The sequence below is a fragment of the Panthera pardus genome, unplaced genomic scaffold (genome assembly GCF_024362965.1).
Source record: "Panthera pardus isolate Hobbes unplaced genomic scaffold, ASM2436296v1 HiC_scaffold_2, whole genome shotgun sequence".
NCBI classification, from domain to species: Eukaryota; Metazoa; Chordata; class Mammalia; order Carnivora; family Felidae; genus Panthera; species Panthera pardus.
The window spans coordinates 102,659,842-102,678,925 of NW_026526765.1; the positions used below are offsets into that span (position 1 = coordinate 102,659,842).

The following is a 19,084-nucleotide window of genomic DNA, read 5'->3' on the forward strand; positions in this document are numbered from 1 at the left end:
AAATCAAGAGTCAAACCCTCAACCCCCTGAGCCACGAGGCGCCCCTTATTTTTTGTATTACCCATGTTTTCTATGTTATTTGCAATGAACATTATTTTCTATGTAAATCTATTGTTTAAAAAAATATATTGTTTAAAACAAAAAAAATCCTTGGTGGGAATCACTCTACCAACATAGGAAAATGTGAAACCAAAGAATTGAACACAGGAAAGAGCAAGTCGACTCCTAAAGAAAGCACCAGGAGTCTCCCAGGCCTCGTGGCCGATCTCCAGGACACCGTACTCTTCCGCTCCCAGAAGCCTCCAGCGGCGGAAGTTGTCACTTTCGGAGGGACGGAGCCCACGCCGTGTACCCGGCAGTAGGCTCGCCATGGCGATGGGGGGAGGCAGCGGTGTCCCCGAGCAGGAGGATTCGGTGCTGTTCCGGCGTGGCACAGGCCAGGTGAGATCTTGGACGGCATCGCCTTCAGACAGGCTCACTGGGCTCGCACCGAGCGTCCCGCTAGGGGCTTCCGCGCTTGGGCTGGCCCGGTCGGGTTCGCTAACTGCGGGGCGGTATTCCACAGGTTTCTATGGCTTTCCTCATTTGGGAGTTTTAGCTACAGGCTCCTTCCTCGTGCGGCTTGGGCACCCTGATGGGTTAGAACTGATTCCCTACCTCAACTTGATTTTGCCTTGGTTTGTCCATTGTTTCTGATTGGGGAGTGTGCGGGGGCAGGCCAGGGTGAAGCAGGTAAACCAAGGAGGAGACTATTGAAATGTGCCAGTTTTACATCGAGGTGTTAGCGATGGAAAGCAAGGTATTTGCTTTCCGGGTATAATTTGAAATCAGAGGCAACGGGTTTTGCATATGGATTCGATAATGGAGGTTTGAGAGAGGAAAATCAAAGATAATTCCAAGATTGACCTGCAGTCATGAAAAGATGAAATTGTTTTTTCCTGAGATGTACTGAGGTCAGAAGACTGCAAGTGGAATAGGTTTATAAGGGAGGGAAATGAGAAGCTCAGCCTTGGGTGAAATCTGATTGGAGTGAGTTTGGAGCGGGGAGAGGAGAAAGTCAAGGCAAAACTTGTAAGTAAATATTTCAAGTTTTGTAAATAGAAGGTAGAGAAATTGGCCAATAGATGAAGGGGAGGGTAAAATAAACAGGATTCTTAACTGTTTTTTTTTTTTTTTTTGTTAGATGATAGAAATCTGTTTCAACGCTTTTTGGTCTGGTGCGAAAGATTGAATAAGGATGGAAAACTTGATGATACAAGGGGCAAAAGAAGTGTCGAAGCAGTGTTCTAGAGTAGATATGAGAAGATGGATTTGGCCTTTGTTAGAAACATTGACAGTTCATGTGACAGTTACATGGGCACAGACTTGTGTGGATGGACAGATTTGTGGAAGCTGTCTTTTGATTGTGGCTGTTCTCAGTAAAAGAAATAAGGTCATCAACTAGGAGTGAGGGGAGGCAGGTGTTGGGAGTTTTGAGAAGAAAGAAAGTAGAAAGTAGGTGAAAAGTGGGGAGAGTAGAGGAGTATTGGACTAGGGAAATGTAGTGGAAGTGTTGTTAGGCAACATGACAGGTCTACTTGAGATTTTGGTCTTGAGTTTAAAAGATACTAGACAGCTTGATTGTGTTTTTCTCCAGCTAAGTTGAATTCAGGTGTGTGAGGGCAGGCACACAGTGAATTAAGTGTTGAAAATAATAGGGCTGTAGTTTTACCAAGTGGATATAAGGGAGGGAGGGGTACAAGGTAATTATGTTAGTAATTGACCATGGAATTTAGCTGGCTAAGAAAGGAAGGGAGGACATTAGGATAGTAAAAGTTTAAAAATTTGGAGGATCACTGTTTTGTTCTAGTCAAGTGGAATGATTGTCATCATCCAGATAGAAGAAGTAAGTTGCAGAGGTTAGGTGATAGTTGGAGAGTAGGATTCTTTTTTTTTTAGTTTTTTTTTTTTTTTAATTCCAGTATTCTTGACGTACAATGTTAAACTAGTTTCAGCTGTACAACATAGTGGCTCAACAATTTCTATACATTACTCAGGGCTTACCATGGTAAATTTACTCTTAATCCCCTTCACCTAGTTCAGCAGTGCCCCCCCCCCGCCCCCTCGCATTTGTTAACCATCAGTTTGTTTTTGATAGTTAAGTCTATTTCTTGGTTTGTCTCTCTTTTTTCTTTTTTTAAAAGTATTTTATTTTAATTTATATTACTTTAAGTAGGTTCCAAGCCCAGTATGGGGCTTGAACTCACTACTCTGAGATCAAGAATTGCATCCTGTACTGACTAAGCCAGCCAGGTGTCCTCCCTTTTCTTACTTTGTTCCTTAATTCTGTATATAAGTGAGATCGTATGGTATTTGTCTTTCTCCGAGCTATTTCATTTAGCGTTATACTCTCTAGCTTCGTCCACATCGTTGCAAGTGAAAAGATTTTGTTCTTTTTGATGGCTGAGTAATATTGCATTGTGTATGTATACCACATCTTTATGCATTCATGTATCAGTGGACACTTGGGCTGCTTCCGTAATTTGGCTATTGTAAATAATGCTGCAATAAACTTAGAGGTGAATGAAATGCCAGCCAAATTCAAGACAAAGAAATGGAAAGACATTCCATGCTATGGGTTGTAAGAACAAATATTGTTAAAATGTTTGTACTACCCAAAGCAGTCTACACATTTAATGAAATCCCTGTGAAGATACTAACAGTATTTTTCACAGAACTAAAACGATCCTAAAATTTGTATGGAACTGCAAAACGTCGAATAGCCAAAGCAATCTTGAAACGCAAGAACAAAACTGAAGGTATCACAACTCCAGATTTCATGTTAGGTTATAAAGAAGTAGCAATTAAAACAGTATGGTACTGGCATAAAAATTCATGCATAGATCAGTGGAATAGAACAGAAGACCCAAAAATAAACCCACAATTATATGGTCAGTTAATCTTTGGCAAAGGCGAGATTGAGTATGCATTGGGAGAAAGATAATCTCTTAGGGGTGCTTGGGTGGCTCATTTGGTTAAGTGTCCAATTCATTTCAACTCAGGTCATAATCTCACAGTTCGTGGGTTCAAGCCCCATGTTGCTCTTTGTGTGCACAGCTCAAGGCCTGCTTGAGATTCTCCCTCTCTCTCTGCCCCTACCCTGCTCATACTCTCTGTCTCTCAAATAAAAGAACTTAAAAAAAAATCTCAACAAATGGTGTTGGGAAAACTGGACAGCCGCATGGAAAAGAACAAAACTGGTCCACTTTATTTCACCATACACAAAAATAAACCCAAAATGGATTAAAGACCTAAATATGATAATTGAAACCATAAAAAGCCTTGAAGAGGGTACAGGCAGTGAAATCTCTGACATTGGTCATAACATTTTTCTAAATAAGTCTCCTGAGACAAAGGAAATAAAAGCAAAAATAAACTACTGGGACTCCGTTAAAATGAAAAGTTTCTGCACAGCAAAGGTAATGGTTATCAAAACTAAAAGGTAGTAGGGGCGCCTGGGTGGCGCAGTCGGTTAAGCGTCCGACTTCAGCCAGGTCACAATCTCGCGGTCCGTGGGTTCGAGCCCCGCGTCAGGCTCTGGGCTGATGGCTCGGAGCCTGGAGCCTGTTTCCGATTCTGTGTCTCCCTCTCTCTCTGCCCCTCCCCCGTTCATGCTCTGTCTCTCTCTGTCCCAAAAATAAATAAAAAACGTTGAAAAAAAAATTAAAAAAAAAAAAACAACAAAAAACTAAAAGGTAGCCTACTGAAAGGGAGAAGATAGTTGCAAATGACATAGCCCATAAAGGGTTAGTATCCAAAATATGTGAAGAACTGATAGAACTTAACACCCAAAAAACAAATAATCCAATTTAAAAATGGGCAGAAGAGGGGCCCCTGGCTGTCTCAGTCAGTAGAGTGCATGACTCTTGATCTCAGAGTCCTCCATTCAGGCCCAAGGTTGGTGGATGTTGAGCTTAAAAAAATTTTTAAAAACCAAAAAAAAGAATGGGCAGAAGACTGCACAGACATTTCCCCAAAGACATAGAGATGGCTAACACACATGAAAAATGTTCAGCATCACTCATCATGAGTTAAATGCAAACCAAAACCATAATGAGGGGTGCCTGGCTGTCTCATTTGGTAGAACATGTGACTTGATCTTGGGGTCATGAGTTTAAAACCCACATTGGGCACATGGTTTACTTCAAAAAATGAGATATTACTTGACCTGGCATAATGGCTAAAAGAAAAAATACAAGGAACAAGTGTTAGGATGTGAAGAAAAAGGAACCTTCCTGCACTGTTGGTGGGAATGCAAATTGTGGAAAACAGGATGGAGGTTCCTCAGAAAATTAAAAATAAAACTACCTTATGATCTAGCAATGGCACTAGTGAGTACTTACCAAAAGAATACAAAAACACCAATTCAGAAGTATACATGCACCCCTGTGTTTATAGCAGCACTATTTACAATAGGCCAACTGTGGAAGCACTCCAAGTATCCATTGATAGATGAATGGATAAAGAAGATGTATATGTGTGTGTGTGTGTATATATATATATATACACACACACACACAGGGGATATAAGGGATGGGAATTAAAGAGTACAGTTATAAGATAAATTGATTTTTAAAATAAACATAGGGGTGTATATATCTCTTCAGGGTGGTGTTTTTGTGTTCTTTGGGTAAATACCCAGCAATGCAATTTACTGGATCATAGGATGGTTCTATTTTCGTGGCAGGTGAGGACGTAGTTCTGTTTTTAATATTTTGAGGAGTCTCCATATTGTTTTCCATAGAGGCTGATCCAGTTTGCATTCCCACCAGCAGTGTGTGAAGATTCCTTTTTTCTACATCTTCGCCAACCCTTGTTGTTTCTTTTGTGTTTTTGATTTTAGCTAATATGACATGTCAGTTGATAGCTCATTGTTTTGATTTGCATTTGCCTGATGATGAGTGATGTTGAGCATCTTTTCATGTGTCTTTGGCCCTCTATCATCTTCCAAGAAATGTCTGTTCATGTCTTCTGTCCAAGGAGAGTAGGATTCTTTAAACTGAGTTTATGGAAAGGTTTGGTTATTGTTAACCATAGAAGCTAGTAACTGCGATTGGGTGGTGTACAAGATCATTAGTATGGAGGAGTTTAAGGACCTGGACGGTTAGGGTATTGGCATAATCAGCTATGTGGGTTTTTTAATAACCAAGAATGGCAGGAGTAGTGTTGGAGACAACGCTAAATCTCAGGGGAGTGAGGAAGCGTGGCTCAGATGGCTGTAGATGATTACATAAAGAGGAACAGCAGACAGTGGAGTCTAGTAACAGGGTTCTTGAAACTGAGGGTTTTTAGGAAGGAAGGAGAGAGGAAAAATCTGGAAGTGGGTGTAAGGAGCAAGTAAGATTGCTTCCCCATCTGTGGTATGATGACTTGAGGGATATGGAGAAGACATTTCATTTGAGGTATCTGCAAGGAAAGAGGCATCTTTGGGGAAAGTTAGATTTTAAAGCAAGGAGGTAAAGGGAATATTCAGAGAAGAGGTTAAAGATATTGAGAGCAGGGTTTGCTGATGACTCAAGAGATCTTAGCAAAAGTTTCAGCAGTTGACAATTGTAGAAGACAGGAGAACATGAGGCATACTAGTGGTGACCAAGAAACAGCTATATAAAAGCAGTCTGATGGTTTGTTCTGGTGTCTCTTGTTATCTAACAAACTCCCCAAAACTTAGTAGCTTGAAATAGTAATTATCATTTTATTATCTGTCATGGTTTCTGTGGGTCAAGAATTTGTGAAGGCCTTGCTGGACACTTGTCCTTTAGATCTTTCACGTGGTTGCATTCACGTAGACATTGGAGCTACAGTAGCCCAGGACTGAGCAGCTAGAGATTGAAAGCCGTTTTGTTTCTTCCTGTCCTCTCAGGGCTTCACATGATCTCAGTGTGTGGGCTGGTTTGGATTTCTTTATACCCCTTTATAATCCTACTCTCCTTTCTCTCATCTGCTGTTCCCTGATCACTGCTGGATCACACTTTCTGTCGCCGATTAGTATGCATTTTCTAGAAGTTTATAAACATTAAATCTTTTGTTTGCCTTCCTTTACTCAGCATAGTTTTCAGTTTCACACATTTTGTTGTACATATTAGTTGTTCATTCCTTTTTATTGCTGCAGTATCCCATTTTATTATTATACTAGAATTTGTTTAAGCATTCAGTTCATAAACGTTTCAATTGTTTTCTTTTTTTTGTGCTGAAGAGTTTATTTTTTTTTCAATATATGAAATTTGTTGTCAAATTGGTTTCCATACAACACCCAGTGCTCATCCCAACAGGAGCCCTCCTCAATACCCATCATCCACCCTCCCCTCCCTCCCACCCCCCCCATCAACCCTCAGTTTGTTCTCAGTTTTTAAGAGTCTCTTATGCTTTGGCTCTCTCCCACTCTAACCTCTTTTTTTTTTTCTTTTCCTTCCCCTCCCCCATGGGTTTCTGTTAAGTTTCTCAGGATTCACATAAGAGTGAAAACATATGGTATCTGTCTTTCTCTGTATGGCTTATTTCACTTAGCATAACACTCTCCAATTCCGTCCATGTTGCTACAAAGGGCCATGTTTCATTCTTTCTCATGGCCACGTAGTACTCCATTGTGTATATAAACCACAATTTCTTGGGGCGCCTGGGTGGCTCAGTCGGTTAAGCGGCCGACTTCGGCTCAGGTCATGATCTCACGGTCTGTGAGTTAGAGCCCCGCATCGGGCTCTGTGCTGACAGCTCAGAGCCCGGAGCCCGTTTCAGATTCTGTGTCTCCCTCTCTCTCTGACCCTCCCCTGTTCATGCTCTGTCTCTCTCTGTCTCAAAAATAAATAAACGTTAAAAAAAAAAAAATTAAACCACAATTTCTTTATCCATTCATCAGTTAATAGACATTTAGGCTCTTTCCATAATTTGGCTTTTGTTGAGAGTGCTGCTATAAACATTGGGGTACAAGTGCCCCTCTCCATCAGCACTCCTGTATCCCTTGGGCAAATTCCTAGCAGTGCTACTGCTGGGTCATAGGGTAGGTCTATTTTTAATTTTTGGAGGAACCTCCACACTGTTTTCCAGAGTGGCTGCACCAATTTGCATTCCCACCAACAGTGCAAGAGGGTTCCCGTTTCTCTACATCCTCTCCAGCATCTATAGTCTCCCGATTTGTTCATTTTGGCCACTCTGACTGGCGTGAGGTGATATCTGAGTGTGGTTTTGATTTGTATTTCCCTGATGAGGAGCGACATTGAGCATCTTTTCATGTGCCTGTTGGCCATCTGGATGTCTTCTTTAGAGAAGTGTCTGTTCATGTTTTCTGCCCATTTCTTAACTGGATTATTTGTTTTTCGGGTGTGTAGTTTGGTGAGCTCTTTATAGATTTTGGATACTAGCCCTTTGTCCGATATGTCATTTGCAAATATCTTTTCCCATTCCGTTGGTTGCCTTTTAGTTTTGTTGGTTGTTTCCTTTGCTGTGCAAAAGCTTTTTATCTTCATAAGGTCCCAGTAGTTCATTTTTGCTTTTAATTCCCTTGCCTTTGGGGATGTGTCGAGTAAGAAATTGCTACGGCTGAGGTCAGAGAGGCCTTTTCCTGCTTTCTCCTCTAGGGTTTCCCGTCTCACATTCAGGTCCTTTATCCATTTTGAGTTTATTTTTGTGAATGGTGTGAGAAAGTGGTCTAGTTTCAACCTTCTGCATGTTGTTGTCCAGTTCTCCCAGCACCATTTGTTAAAGAGACTGTCTTTTTTCCATTGGATGTTCTTTCCTGCTTTGTCAAAGATGAGTTGGCCTTACTTTTGTGGGTCTAGTTCTGGGGTTTCTATTCTATTCCATTGGTCTACGTGTCTGTTTTTGTGCCATCGATTGTTTTCATTTGGGGACGGTTAATAATAGAGCTGCTGTGAATATTAGTGGAGAAGACTGTGTGGACATAAGTTTTCATTTCTGTTGGAAGTATACTCATGGAGTAGGTGTGTTTTAACTTTTTAAGAAGCAGCCTTGGGGGGTGCCTGACTGGCTCCGTCGGTAGAGCATGCGATTCTTGATCTCTGGGTGGTGAGTTTAAACCCCACATTGGGTATGGAGCCTGCATTTAAAAAAAAAAAAAACTGCCTTGGGAGCACCCTTCTATTTGTTAAATGGGATGCTACCCATTGAATAAATCCAGTCAGACCTTAAAAAAAAAAAGTGCCAAAGTCTTCTTCAAAGTGGTTGAACCATTTTATATTTTGACTAGCAGTGTATGACAGTTCCACTTTTTCCACATCCTTGTTAATTTTGAAATGGTCATCTTTTTTTTTTAATTTAATTTTTTATTTTTTAAAATATACATCCAAATTAGTTAGCATATGGTGAAACAGTGATTTCAGGAGTAGATTCCTTAGTGCCCCTTACCCATTTAGCCCATCCTCCCTCCCACAACCCCTCCAGCAACCCTGTTTGTTCTCCATATTTATGAGTCTCTTATGTTTTGTCCACCTCCCTGTTTTTATATTATGTTTGTTTCCCTTCCCTTATGTTCACCTGTTTTGTCTCTTAAAGTCCTCATATGAGTGAAGTCATATGATGTTTGTCTTTCTCTAATTTCAGTTAGCATAATACCCTCCAGTTCCATCTATGTAGTTATACATGGCAAGATTTCCTTCTTTTTGATTGCCGAGTAATACTCCATCGTATATATGTACCACATCTTCTTTATCCATTCATCCATCAACGGACATTTGGGCTCTTTCCATACTTTGGCTATTGTTGCTAGTGCTGCTTTAAACATGGGGGTGCATGTGTCCCTTTGAAACAGCACACCTGTATCCCGTGGAGAAATGCCTAGTAGTGCAATTGCTGGGTCGTAGGGTAGTTCTATTTTTAGTTTTTTGAGGAACCTCCATACTGTTTTCCAGAGTGGCTGCACCAACCTGCATTCCCATGGTCATCTTTTTTTTAAGGTTTGTTAATTTATCTATTCTGAGAGAAATGGAGGGTGGGGGAGGGGCAGATAGCGAGGAAGAGAGAAAGAATTGCAAACAGGTTCCACACTGTCAGCATAGAGCCCAACTCAGGGCTTGAATCCAGGAACCGTGAGATCATGACCTGAGCCAAAACCAGACACTTAACTGGCTGAACCACCCAGGTGCCCCTAAATGTTTATTTTTGAGAGAGCACAAGCAGTGGAGGGGTAGAGAGAGGTAGGGACAGAAGATCTGAAGCAGGCTCCATGCTGACAGCAGAGAGCCCAAATCAGGGCTCAAACTCACGAAACATGAAATCATGACCTGAGCCAAATAGGATGCTTAACTAATTGAGCCATCAGTTAATCATCATTTCATATGTTTATTTGCTGTCAGTATACTATTTTCTTTGGCAAAACGCTGAGATCTGTTGTTTGTTTAATGTTTTTTAATATTTATTTTTATTTTTGAGAGAGAGAGTACAAGCAGAAGAGGGGTAGAGAGAGGGAGACACAGAATCTGAAGCAGGCTCCAGGCCCTGAGCTGTCAGCACAGAGCCCGATGCGGGGCTGGAACTCACAAACTGTGAGATCATGACCCAAGCCGAAGTCGGACGCTCAGCCGACTGAGCCATCCAGGCGCCCCAAGATTTCATTCTTTTTAATTGCCGAGTGATACTCCATTGTATATATATACCACATCTTCTTTATCCATTCATCAGTAAGTGGACATTTGGACTCTCTCCATAGGTTGGCTTTTGTTGATAGTGCTGCTATAAACATTGGGGTGCATGTACTCCTTCTGTATTTTTAATAGCACACTTTAATAATAATCTATTTTTAATAGCACACTTTTTGATTACAGTAGCTTCACAGTACGTGTTGAAGTAAGATAATGTAAATCTTCCAGCTTTGCTTTGCTTTTTCAGAATTGATTTGTCTTCTGTAGGTCCTTTGTATTTCCACATGAGTTTTACACCTTGTCAATTTAATATATATTGACCCTTGAACAGCCATGGTTTGAGCTGTACAGGTCCACCTATATGTGAATTTTTTTCCCCATAAATATAGTACAGTATTATAAATGTATTTTCTCTTCCTTAGAATTTTAATATTTTCTTTATTTTATTGTAAGAATACGGTGTATAATACATCAAGCATATATTAACGGGCTGTTTATATTATTTGTAAGGCTTCTGGTCAACAGTAGGCTAATAATGGGTAAGGTTTTGGGGAGTCAAAAATTATACACAGAGGGGTACCTGGCTGGCTCATTTGGTAGAGCATGCAACTTTTGATTTTGGGGTCATGAGTTCCAGCTCCATACTGAGTATGGAGCCTGCTTTAAAAAAAAAATAACAAAAAAAAAAAAAAAAACTGAGGCAACTGGGTGGCTCAGTCAGTTAGTTGAGCATCTGACTTCAGCTCAGGTCATCATCTCGCAGTTCGCCAGTTGTAACCCCACCTTGGACCCGCTGCTGGCAGCACAGAGCCTGCTTCAGATCCTCTGTCCTCTCCCCCCCCCGTCCCCCTCTCTCTGCCCCTTCCCCACTGCCTCCCTCCCCCACAGTTGTTCAAGGGTCAACTGTAGTTTACTTTTCTGTTAGAATTGCTACGGTTGGGTTTTGTTTCGTTTTAACCCAAGTTTTCCCTGATCATACTTGGTTGGTTGAAGCTTATTTTCAGTAGATTTCTCTGGAAAGATTAGTGAGTATAGTATTCTTCAACATTGTAAACTTAGTTTTCCTGCTCAGAGGTCAGCTAGGCCATATCACAAAATCCTTGACTCATACTTTTTCCCACAAATTTCTCTGGGAAAATCTTATACTAACTAATTTTCTTTATTTTGTACCTGACTTGGTCTTTTTTTTTAGAGGCATTGAGATTTTTTTTAGAATTTTATTTTGTTGTTGATTTTTAGCTTTTATTCTTCAGGTACTCCTATATACATTTATACATATATTAAATATTCTTTGCTAGTTATCCATATTTAACACTTACTTTCTTTTTCTTTTCCTTTTTCTTTTTCTTTTTCTTTTTCTTTTTCTTTTTCTTTTTCTTTTTCTTTTTCTTTTTAATGTGTTTTCTTTGGTACCCCCTAAATTTTCAGTCAGATATATTCTGCCTTGGATACTTTGTAGCCAGTGTTACTTTTTCTCCCATTTCTATGTTGATTTTAACTCCCAATTCAAATCTTGCCCTTTTGCCCTGTTTTCCCATCTTAGTTTATAAATTTTTTGATTCAGGGTGGTTTGCAGATGCTAGTTTATTTAATTTCAATTGGGTGTTTTCTTTTTTTTGTGATTGTTATTTGGGAAGTTTTATTAGCTGAACTATTTTTTGTTCTAATAGCTTTGTATAAAATCTTAGGTGTCTTTTCATTTTGAAATGTCTTGTTTCCTTGATCTGAGCATAATCATTGCCATGTGAGGAGTTTGGGTTGCTATGTATTTTACTTTTAAGAATGCTCTTTTGAGGGCACGTGGGTGGCTCCGTCGGTTGGATGTGTGACTTTGGCTCAGGTCGTGATCTCATGGTTGGTTCATGGGTTCGAACTCCTCTGTCAGTGCAGAGCCTGCTTGGGATTCTCTTTCTCCCTCTCTCTGTCTCCCTGTCTCTGTCTCTTTCTCTGTCTCTCTCTCTGCCCCTCTACTGCTTGCACTCTCTTGCTCTGTCTTTCAAAATACATGTTTAAAAAAAAAAAAAAAAAAAAAAGAATGCCCTCTTGTATTGAAACAGTGGAATTCATCTTCCTTTATCAGTAGTACTTTTTGCAGGATTTTTTTTTAAAGATTTTATTTATAAGTAACCTCTGTACACAACCTGGGGCTCAGACTTAGAACTCTGTGATCAAGACTCACATGCTCCTCTGACTAAGCCAGACAGATGGCCCCCATTTGCAGTTGCAGGAGCATTGATGTGTCTTCTAATTTTGTGTTTTTTTAAAAAAAATATGTCTTCATTATCCTTAATTTCTACTGTTTGCTAATTCAGGCTGTACCAAATCTCTAAGGAACATCTCCCTTTCTAAGTGGAAGTGTAACCTTGAACAGTTACCTCTGTGATTACTTTACTTATCTACAGAATGATTAAATGATTTTTAATTACTTTTTATCAAAAAATGAGATTAGCTGTTTCTCTGTATAATGGAGATTAACAGGAGAGCCACCTAAATTAGTTTTGCAACTAAACAAGTTTTATTATAGGCCTCTTTGGAACTCATTAATTGACTAACATTATACCAAATCCAAGATACTAATTGAAGGTGTTTTGTAACTTGTCCTCTCATCATCAACACTATGTATCTAAACTTATCTTCAGCTACTATGTAGAATGAACCTGATTCTTCTAGTTGGACTTATAGTCTAAGTGATCAAAATACATTGTTTTATTTTTATTTTTAATTGTGGTTTAGTTTTAAGAAATGTTTATTTTGAGTGAGAGAAAGAGAAAGCAAGCAAGCATGGGGGAGGGGCAGAGAGAGAGGGAAAGAGAATCTCAAACAGGCTCCACTCTGGCCACGGTGAGATGAACTGAGCCGAAATCAAGAGTTGGATGCTTCACCACCTGAGCCACCCAGGTGTCCCTTAATTGTGGCTTAAAAGCACACACATAACATAAAATTTATCATCTTAGCCGTTTTTTTTTTAAGTCAACTCTGTACCCAACGTGGGTTTCGAACAAGATCAAGAGTCTCATGCTCTACCAACTGAATCAACCAAGTGCCCTACATCTGAGCCATTTTGAACTGTGCAGTTGGCGTTAAATATATTCATGTTACTGTATGGTAGATACCTAGAACTTTTTAATGTTACAAAACTGAAACTCTACCCATTAAAAAGCATTGCTTCTTACCCCCAACCCCAACTTTCTACTTTGTTTTTGTGATTGACTACTTTTGATATCTCACACAAGTGAAACCATATAGTCAGTGGGTTTATTTTTGCTTCTAGGCCTTTTTTTTTTGGCTCCTGATCTTTCTTGAAATGCTTTCTATTTTCTCTTCTACCTGTCCTCATCCTTCTGATTTTTATTTCCTAGGCCTGTTTGCTCCATGATCATCCACCAGCCATTCCTTTTTCTCTTCTTTTTTTATTGAGGTATAATTGAGATATAACATTGTATTAATTTCAGGTGTACAACATAATTATTAAGTATTTGTACGCTTTGGAAAACAAACACCACAATAAGTCTAGTTAACATCTGACAGCATACATAGTTTAAAAAATTATTTTATTATTTTTAATTTTTATTTGAGAGAGAGAGAGAGAGAGTACACCGGAGTGGGGAAAGGGCGGGGGAGGGGGGGAAGTTAATCTTTTTTTTTTAAGCTTGTTTATTTTTGAGGTGGGGAGGGGCAGAGAGAGGGGGACGGGGGATCTGAAGCAGGGACTCTTACAGCAGCAAGCCTGATGTAGTGTACAAACCCATGAGCCGTGAGATCATGACTTCAGCCAAAGTCAGCCGCTCAACTGCCTGAGCCACCCAGACGCCCCTGACTTTTTTTCTTTTTGGCACTTTCTTTATTTTTTATTTCTTGAAGTTCTCACTGTGCTCATTCATTCTCCTGAGCTTGATAAGCATGTTTATGACTATTATTTTGAACTCCTTATCAGGTAAATCACTTCTCTGTTACTTTTAAGAAGTGGTTTCTGAGGTTTTACTTTATTCTTTTTTTGGAACATATTCCTCTGTTTTTTCATTTTGCTTGACTTTCTGAGTTGGTTTCTGTGCATTAGATAGTAGCCACCTCTGCCAGACTTCAAGGAGTATCTTGTAGAAGACGAACTTTATCGTTCAACCCTGCACTAGCTGTTGGTTGTTTCTCAAACCTTTGTGATTATCCAAGCAGCCTATTTTAATTTTAGTGGTTCCCAGTAGTTGAGAGTGTGCAAAGACCTATCTGTGCCCCAGGAGGAGGATCTCAGTCAACAATTTGATTCAGGATGATTGGGGAGCCAGACCCTTGGGCAGCAGCTTTTAAAGTACGTAAATATATACAGTCTTGTGGTAATGCAAGCAGAAGCCCACTCAGCCTGCAGAGCAGGTGATCTGGACATATCCCCTGGGTAGCACTTGTAATAATCAGGGTACCCAGAGAGTGCATAAGCTTCTTTCTGGGAGATAACAGTAAGCTGGAATAAGGCAGAGAGTGAATAGTCTTATGGAACCCAGGAATGGAAAGCCCCCTAGTTACCATGGACAGATGGTTACGGAGTGTTTCCTGAGCAACAGCTGCAAAAGCCTGGGACACCAGGTGTGGAAACTAGGGCACCAAGTGCATGTAAACAAATGCTACCCTCTAGGAAACACAAGTGCTTTGGAACTCAGAAGAGGGAGAGCACACAGATGGCATTGTCTGTCTGGAGCGAGGCAGGAGCAGAAACATGGTGCCCACTAGCCTGTGTGCATTGAGAATATCCCACCAGGGCCCTGCAAGTGTGTGTTAAATTAGACTGCCCCTCAGGCTAACACTTTAATAAGCAAATGAGTCTCTTTCACATAAAGTGTGTGTGCCTTTTACTCCATTGTTTCTGCACTAAGGGCCTTGGGCAATTAAATCCAGGCATTGGAGCACTTTAATGGCTTTTTCTCAGTTTGCTATTTTCCTGTAGGTCTTTGAATGGAATCCCCATAGTTTTTAAAGCTAGATGTCTTGGGGGCTTATCTCAGGTACAGGTCTTAAAAGTTCAAGTGCCCAGTTTGTGGTTCAAATTCATTTCTCCTCAGGGAGAGTCTCTGAGTTTTGAGTTTCCTCCCTATAATGGGTTGCTGCACTGGGAAGGGGTTTATGGCAAGACTGTGTCTCAGCTTCTCTTCTTTGTAGGGATTTGTTTTTTCATGTTTGCCTAATGTGTAGGAATTGCTCAACTAGTTTCTGGGTATTTTTGATTTTGTCTTTTTACCCCAGAGGAAGTTGTTCCATATGTAGCTAAAGATTTGGTGCATTGGTGGGGAGCAGGTGAATTGAGGATCTTCCAAAGTCGGCCTCTTAAACCAGAGAAAATCTATTTCTTTTAATTCACACATGTATTGTCTGTAATGTCTCATCATAAATGTTTTGTACTTTTTTTATTTTGATTTTCTGTGACAATATGTTTTAAATTCCTATTTAGACCATCGCTGAAGAGAGCAGGTAGCGTGATTTCATATACCTCTCAGAAATGAGTGTGTAAGAGATAGTGGATGCTCAAAAATATGTTTTTGAATTGAATTAAATTTAAATAAAAATAGAATTAAATGCTACTTCAGTCTTTTCCAGATTACTTAATACCACTCCTGTTTAAAATGAAAATTGATTTATTAATCACTACTAGTAATTTGTAACTTAAAACCTTTTGAGAATTCTTCCTTGCTTAATCTAGACATAGTGCAAGGTCAAGGGGAAAAGAATATTCTTTGGACCTCAGATTCTTTGGTCGGAATAGCATTACCATAGTCTGTATAACAAAGTCAGGCTAGTAGCCAGATGTTTTCCCACATTGCCAAACTAAACCTTTTATCAACTCTTAGAAAAGTTTGAAACATAGTTATCTTTGAACAGATCCACTTATGGTTGGTGGATAGAAATTCAATTATGGAGCATTCAGTTTACTCCTCTTAGAATATTTACATATGCCTAGCTTTGGGGGTAATGTCACATACTCTATAAGGAGGTAGGCTTCCTCTAGTTTTGTTTAGGATTTAAAATACCTGTTTTTAGTGTAACTTCATGTGTGGCATAAGATAGCTGCTGACAGTATCTAACCTACATTTTTTATGAAACCCATTTAAACATGAATTGTGTTTATTCTTTACCCTTCCCAGAGTGATGATTCTGACATTTGGGATGATACAGCTTTGATAAAAGCTTATGATAAAGCTGTAGCTTCATTTAAGGTATGAATACTCTTTTCCTTATTTCCTCATGTTACTCATTTGGGACAATATTAACTGATAACATACTTAAAGTGTTGAATTACATATTATTCCGTTCTAATGTTGAAGGCCAATCAATAGATATCATTGGTTAATTAACTTAGATGATAATCTTCCTTTAGAAGTTGGTAGGTAGGCTCTCTGTATGTCACCCCTTTAGCAAAGTCAATTTAAGTAGAATCTTAAACATTAATTACTTTTAATGTGTTTGCATTGTATCAGACTATAGAAATCATCTAATTCAGATTAGTAGAAGGGCAGTCTAAATTACAATTTTCATTTAACAAGCCTTCGTTGAAATAATAATGATAAATATCAGTAGTGCTATAATTAGTACTTGTAGACTGTTTACAGTATTTTAGGCACTATTCTAGGTGCTTTACTTACATTAAGTTAATCCTAACCCAAATCCTGAGTTGGTTATCAAGTCAGGTGTTCCTGAGGGCAGGAATATTCAATTCTTTAAGGAGATGTAGTCTGTTTTTGTGGCCCCAGCAAGACATTTACACAGTTGTCCAACATCATCACTTTCTCTACTGTGTGAGGTATTTAGCTTTATTGAGCACCATGCAAGAGCCATCAGTAGTCCAGACAAAGAGCATATCCTCATACAGAGCACCAAATATGAAGTCCACTTCTTTCCCTTAATCACTCTTATTGCATGAGGTAAAGATCAGACCTGTATGTTATCCTTAAAACTGAATTCAAGTTTCTCAGTAATACTTCTCTTTTTCTTATTAGGTTTTTTTTTGTTTTGTTTTGTTTTTTTTATGTTTTTACTTGGTTTTGAGACAGAAAGCACTAGCTGGGGTGGGGCAGAGAGAGAGGGAGACAGGAACCAAAGCGGGCTCCACACTGACAGTGGAGACCCCATTGCAGGGCTCAAACCCACGAGTGATGAGATCATGCCCTAAACTGAAGTCAGGGGCCCAGCTGACTGAGCCACCCAAGCACTCCAGTAATGCTTTTCAATATACCCTTAAGGTAGAAGCACACTAATGCAGGTTCTGTAAAATGCAGATTAAAGTGTGGCTCATTGTTGGCTGGGATTGATGATATTGCAGAGGGAAGTAGTGTGAGTAGAGGAAAGTAACTAATTTGGGGAAAAGACAGTTTAATTTTAAACTGTGTTTTCTGAAGTAAATGTGAAGATATGAAATTGGTAATTGGAAATGTTGCATTGAACGAAGAAGAAATGTCAGTTGGATAGTAGATTTAGAAGTCTGTCTACATAAGGGGCACCTGGGTAGCTCAGTCTGTTAAGCGTCCAACTTCTGCTCAGGTCGTGATCTCACACCTCGTGAGTTGGAGCCCCACATCAGGCTCTGCGCGGACAGCTCCGAGCCTGGAGCCTGCTTCGGGTTCTTTGTCTCCCTCCCTCTCTCTGCCCCATCCCGCCTCTCAAAAATAAATAAATAATTTAAAAAAAATTTGTTTAATAATAAAAAAATAAAAAGAGAAGTCTCTCTGCATAGAGGTTATAATTGAAGTAATAGGGATAGATGATCATAAACAGGTAAAGAAGGATGGACAGTTCTTTTTTGGGAATGCCCAAGTTTAAGACTTGATTAGAGCGGTAATAAAGCATTGGAGCTCTACATTGTTAGATCACCCAAAATGTCTTGACTATCAAGGCAAATGATCATCAGAATCTAACTTTACAGGAAGGTTGAGAGTGAGGACTTGATTAAAAAGGTCCCTAGAGCTGATAACCAGATATATGATGCTTTCCAGCATAGTTGTTGTAGCATGTGGGATGATAAAAAAGAGGAAGTGGAGGCTGAGTTGATGGGGCCTTGAGGCCTTGGTAGTTACTGGGTTATATTGTTACACTTTTTTTCAAGTATGACCCTGTAACACGTCCATTGTTCTTCATATTTTCACAGCATGCTCTAAAGAATGGTGACATTTCTGAAGCTTCAGATAAACCAAAAGGCACACCTAAAAGAAAACCTGCTAAGAAGAATAAAAGCCAAAAAAAGAATACCACAGCAGCCCTGAAGCAGGTTATTTTAAAACATTGAGAGATTGAACTTCAAAGAATTTCTTGTTACTGTTTTTAATAATAGTGTAAAATATATTTAACTTACATGATTAGTATAGTGTTTTCCACTGACACGTAATCATAAAACTTCTAAAATAGCTATTAAACTTTCTATTGTTTGGGAACATGCATGTCAGTAAAAGTATAGTGAATTAGGTGGGAATGTAAATAATATGTTGAAGATTGTGTTTACTTTATGTGGGAGGTGGGGTACAGGAGCCCATGGCCACTTGGGATGAGCACCTCGGGGCCTTAAACTGCATTGGCATTGTAAAACTGGGAAATGGCTGTGCTTTTTTTTTTTCTTCAAAAACCCTAAAACTAATACCCAGCAACCAAAAATTCTAGGTAAAATCATTTCTGCTATTTAAAACAGCAGACCCGAAAGCTAAATATTTTGGTGCCTTGTCAGTCCCCTTAGTTTTATCATTACAAGGGGGAAGAGAGCTAACATTTGATAAGCACTGGCTATGTGCTAAATCAGAGTGCAGGACCCTGTACACTCCCTCCTTTCTGTTCTTCACAACAAACAGATGAGGTAGATTTTATTGTAATTCCTTAACAGATGAGGAAATTGAGACTTAAAGAGATTAGCAAACTTGTCTTAATTGATTATATAGTTGGCAGAATTCATATTACATGGTAAATATGTGGCATGATTATATAAACAGCAAAATTATATTGATACTGGAAATTCAGATTTATGTGTCTTTGGCCCCAAGCCAAAGATCATTCTGCCTTCCAGATCAGTTACCTAGAGACTATCCACTCCACAACCTACCTTACCCTACCTAAACAAGATTACAATTTATCCTCTTTAAAAGAAATATGTGTGGGTGTGTATCTTTGGTTTCTTTTATAGTGGAAAGTTGGTGACAAATGTTCTGCCATTTGGTCAGAAGACGGCTGCGTTTACCCAGCTACCATTGCTTCAATTGATTTTAAGAGAGAAACCTGCGTTGTGGTTTACACTGGATATGGAAATAGGGAGGAGCAAAATGTGTCTGATCTACTTTCCCCAGCCTCTGCAGTGGATAATAATGTAGAACAGAATGCTCAGGAGGTAAGGATACCAAAAATAAAAATAAAAAGGAAAGAAGAAAGAATTCTTGGAGGCAGAGAGGAGATGAGAAAATCAAAGTTGTTTGATCCCCTGAAGTATTCACTTTTTTTCA

The 19,084-nt window shown here is 39.4% G+C and overlaps 1 protein-coding gene across 2 annotated transcripts in view; it reads left to right on the plus strand.

Annotated features, from left to right (window-relative positions):
- Positions 1 to 309: 309 nt before the first annotated feature.
- Positions 310 to 19,084, plus strand: part of SMN2 (survival of motor neuron 2, centromeric) — a 41,974-nt gene continuing 23,199 nt past the window's right edge. For both annotated transcript variants that reach the window (XM_053907281.1, XM_053907282.1), the window contains exons 1-4: positions 310 to 441; positions 15,755 to 15,826; positions 17,752 to 17,871; positions 18,772 to 18,972. In XM_053907281.1, the coding sequence (XP_053763256.1) occupies positions 370 to 441; positions 15,755 to 15,826; positions 17,752 to 17,871; positions 18,772 to 18,972 (465 nt within the window). In that variant the 5' untranslated portion in view covers positions 310 to 369. The remainder of the gene's footprint in view (positions 442 to 15,754; positions 15,827 to 17,751; positions 17,872 to 18,771; positions 18,973 to 19,084) is intronic.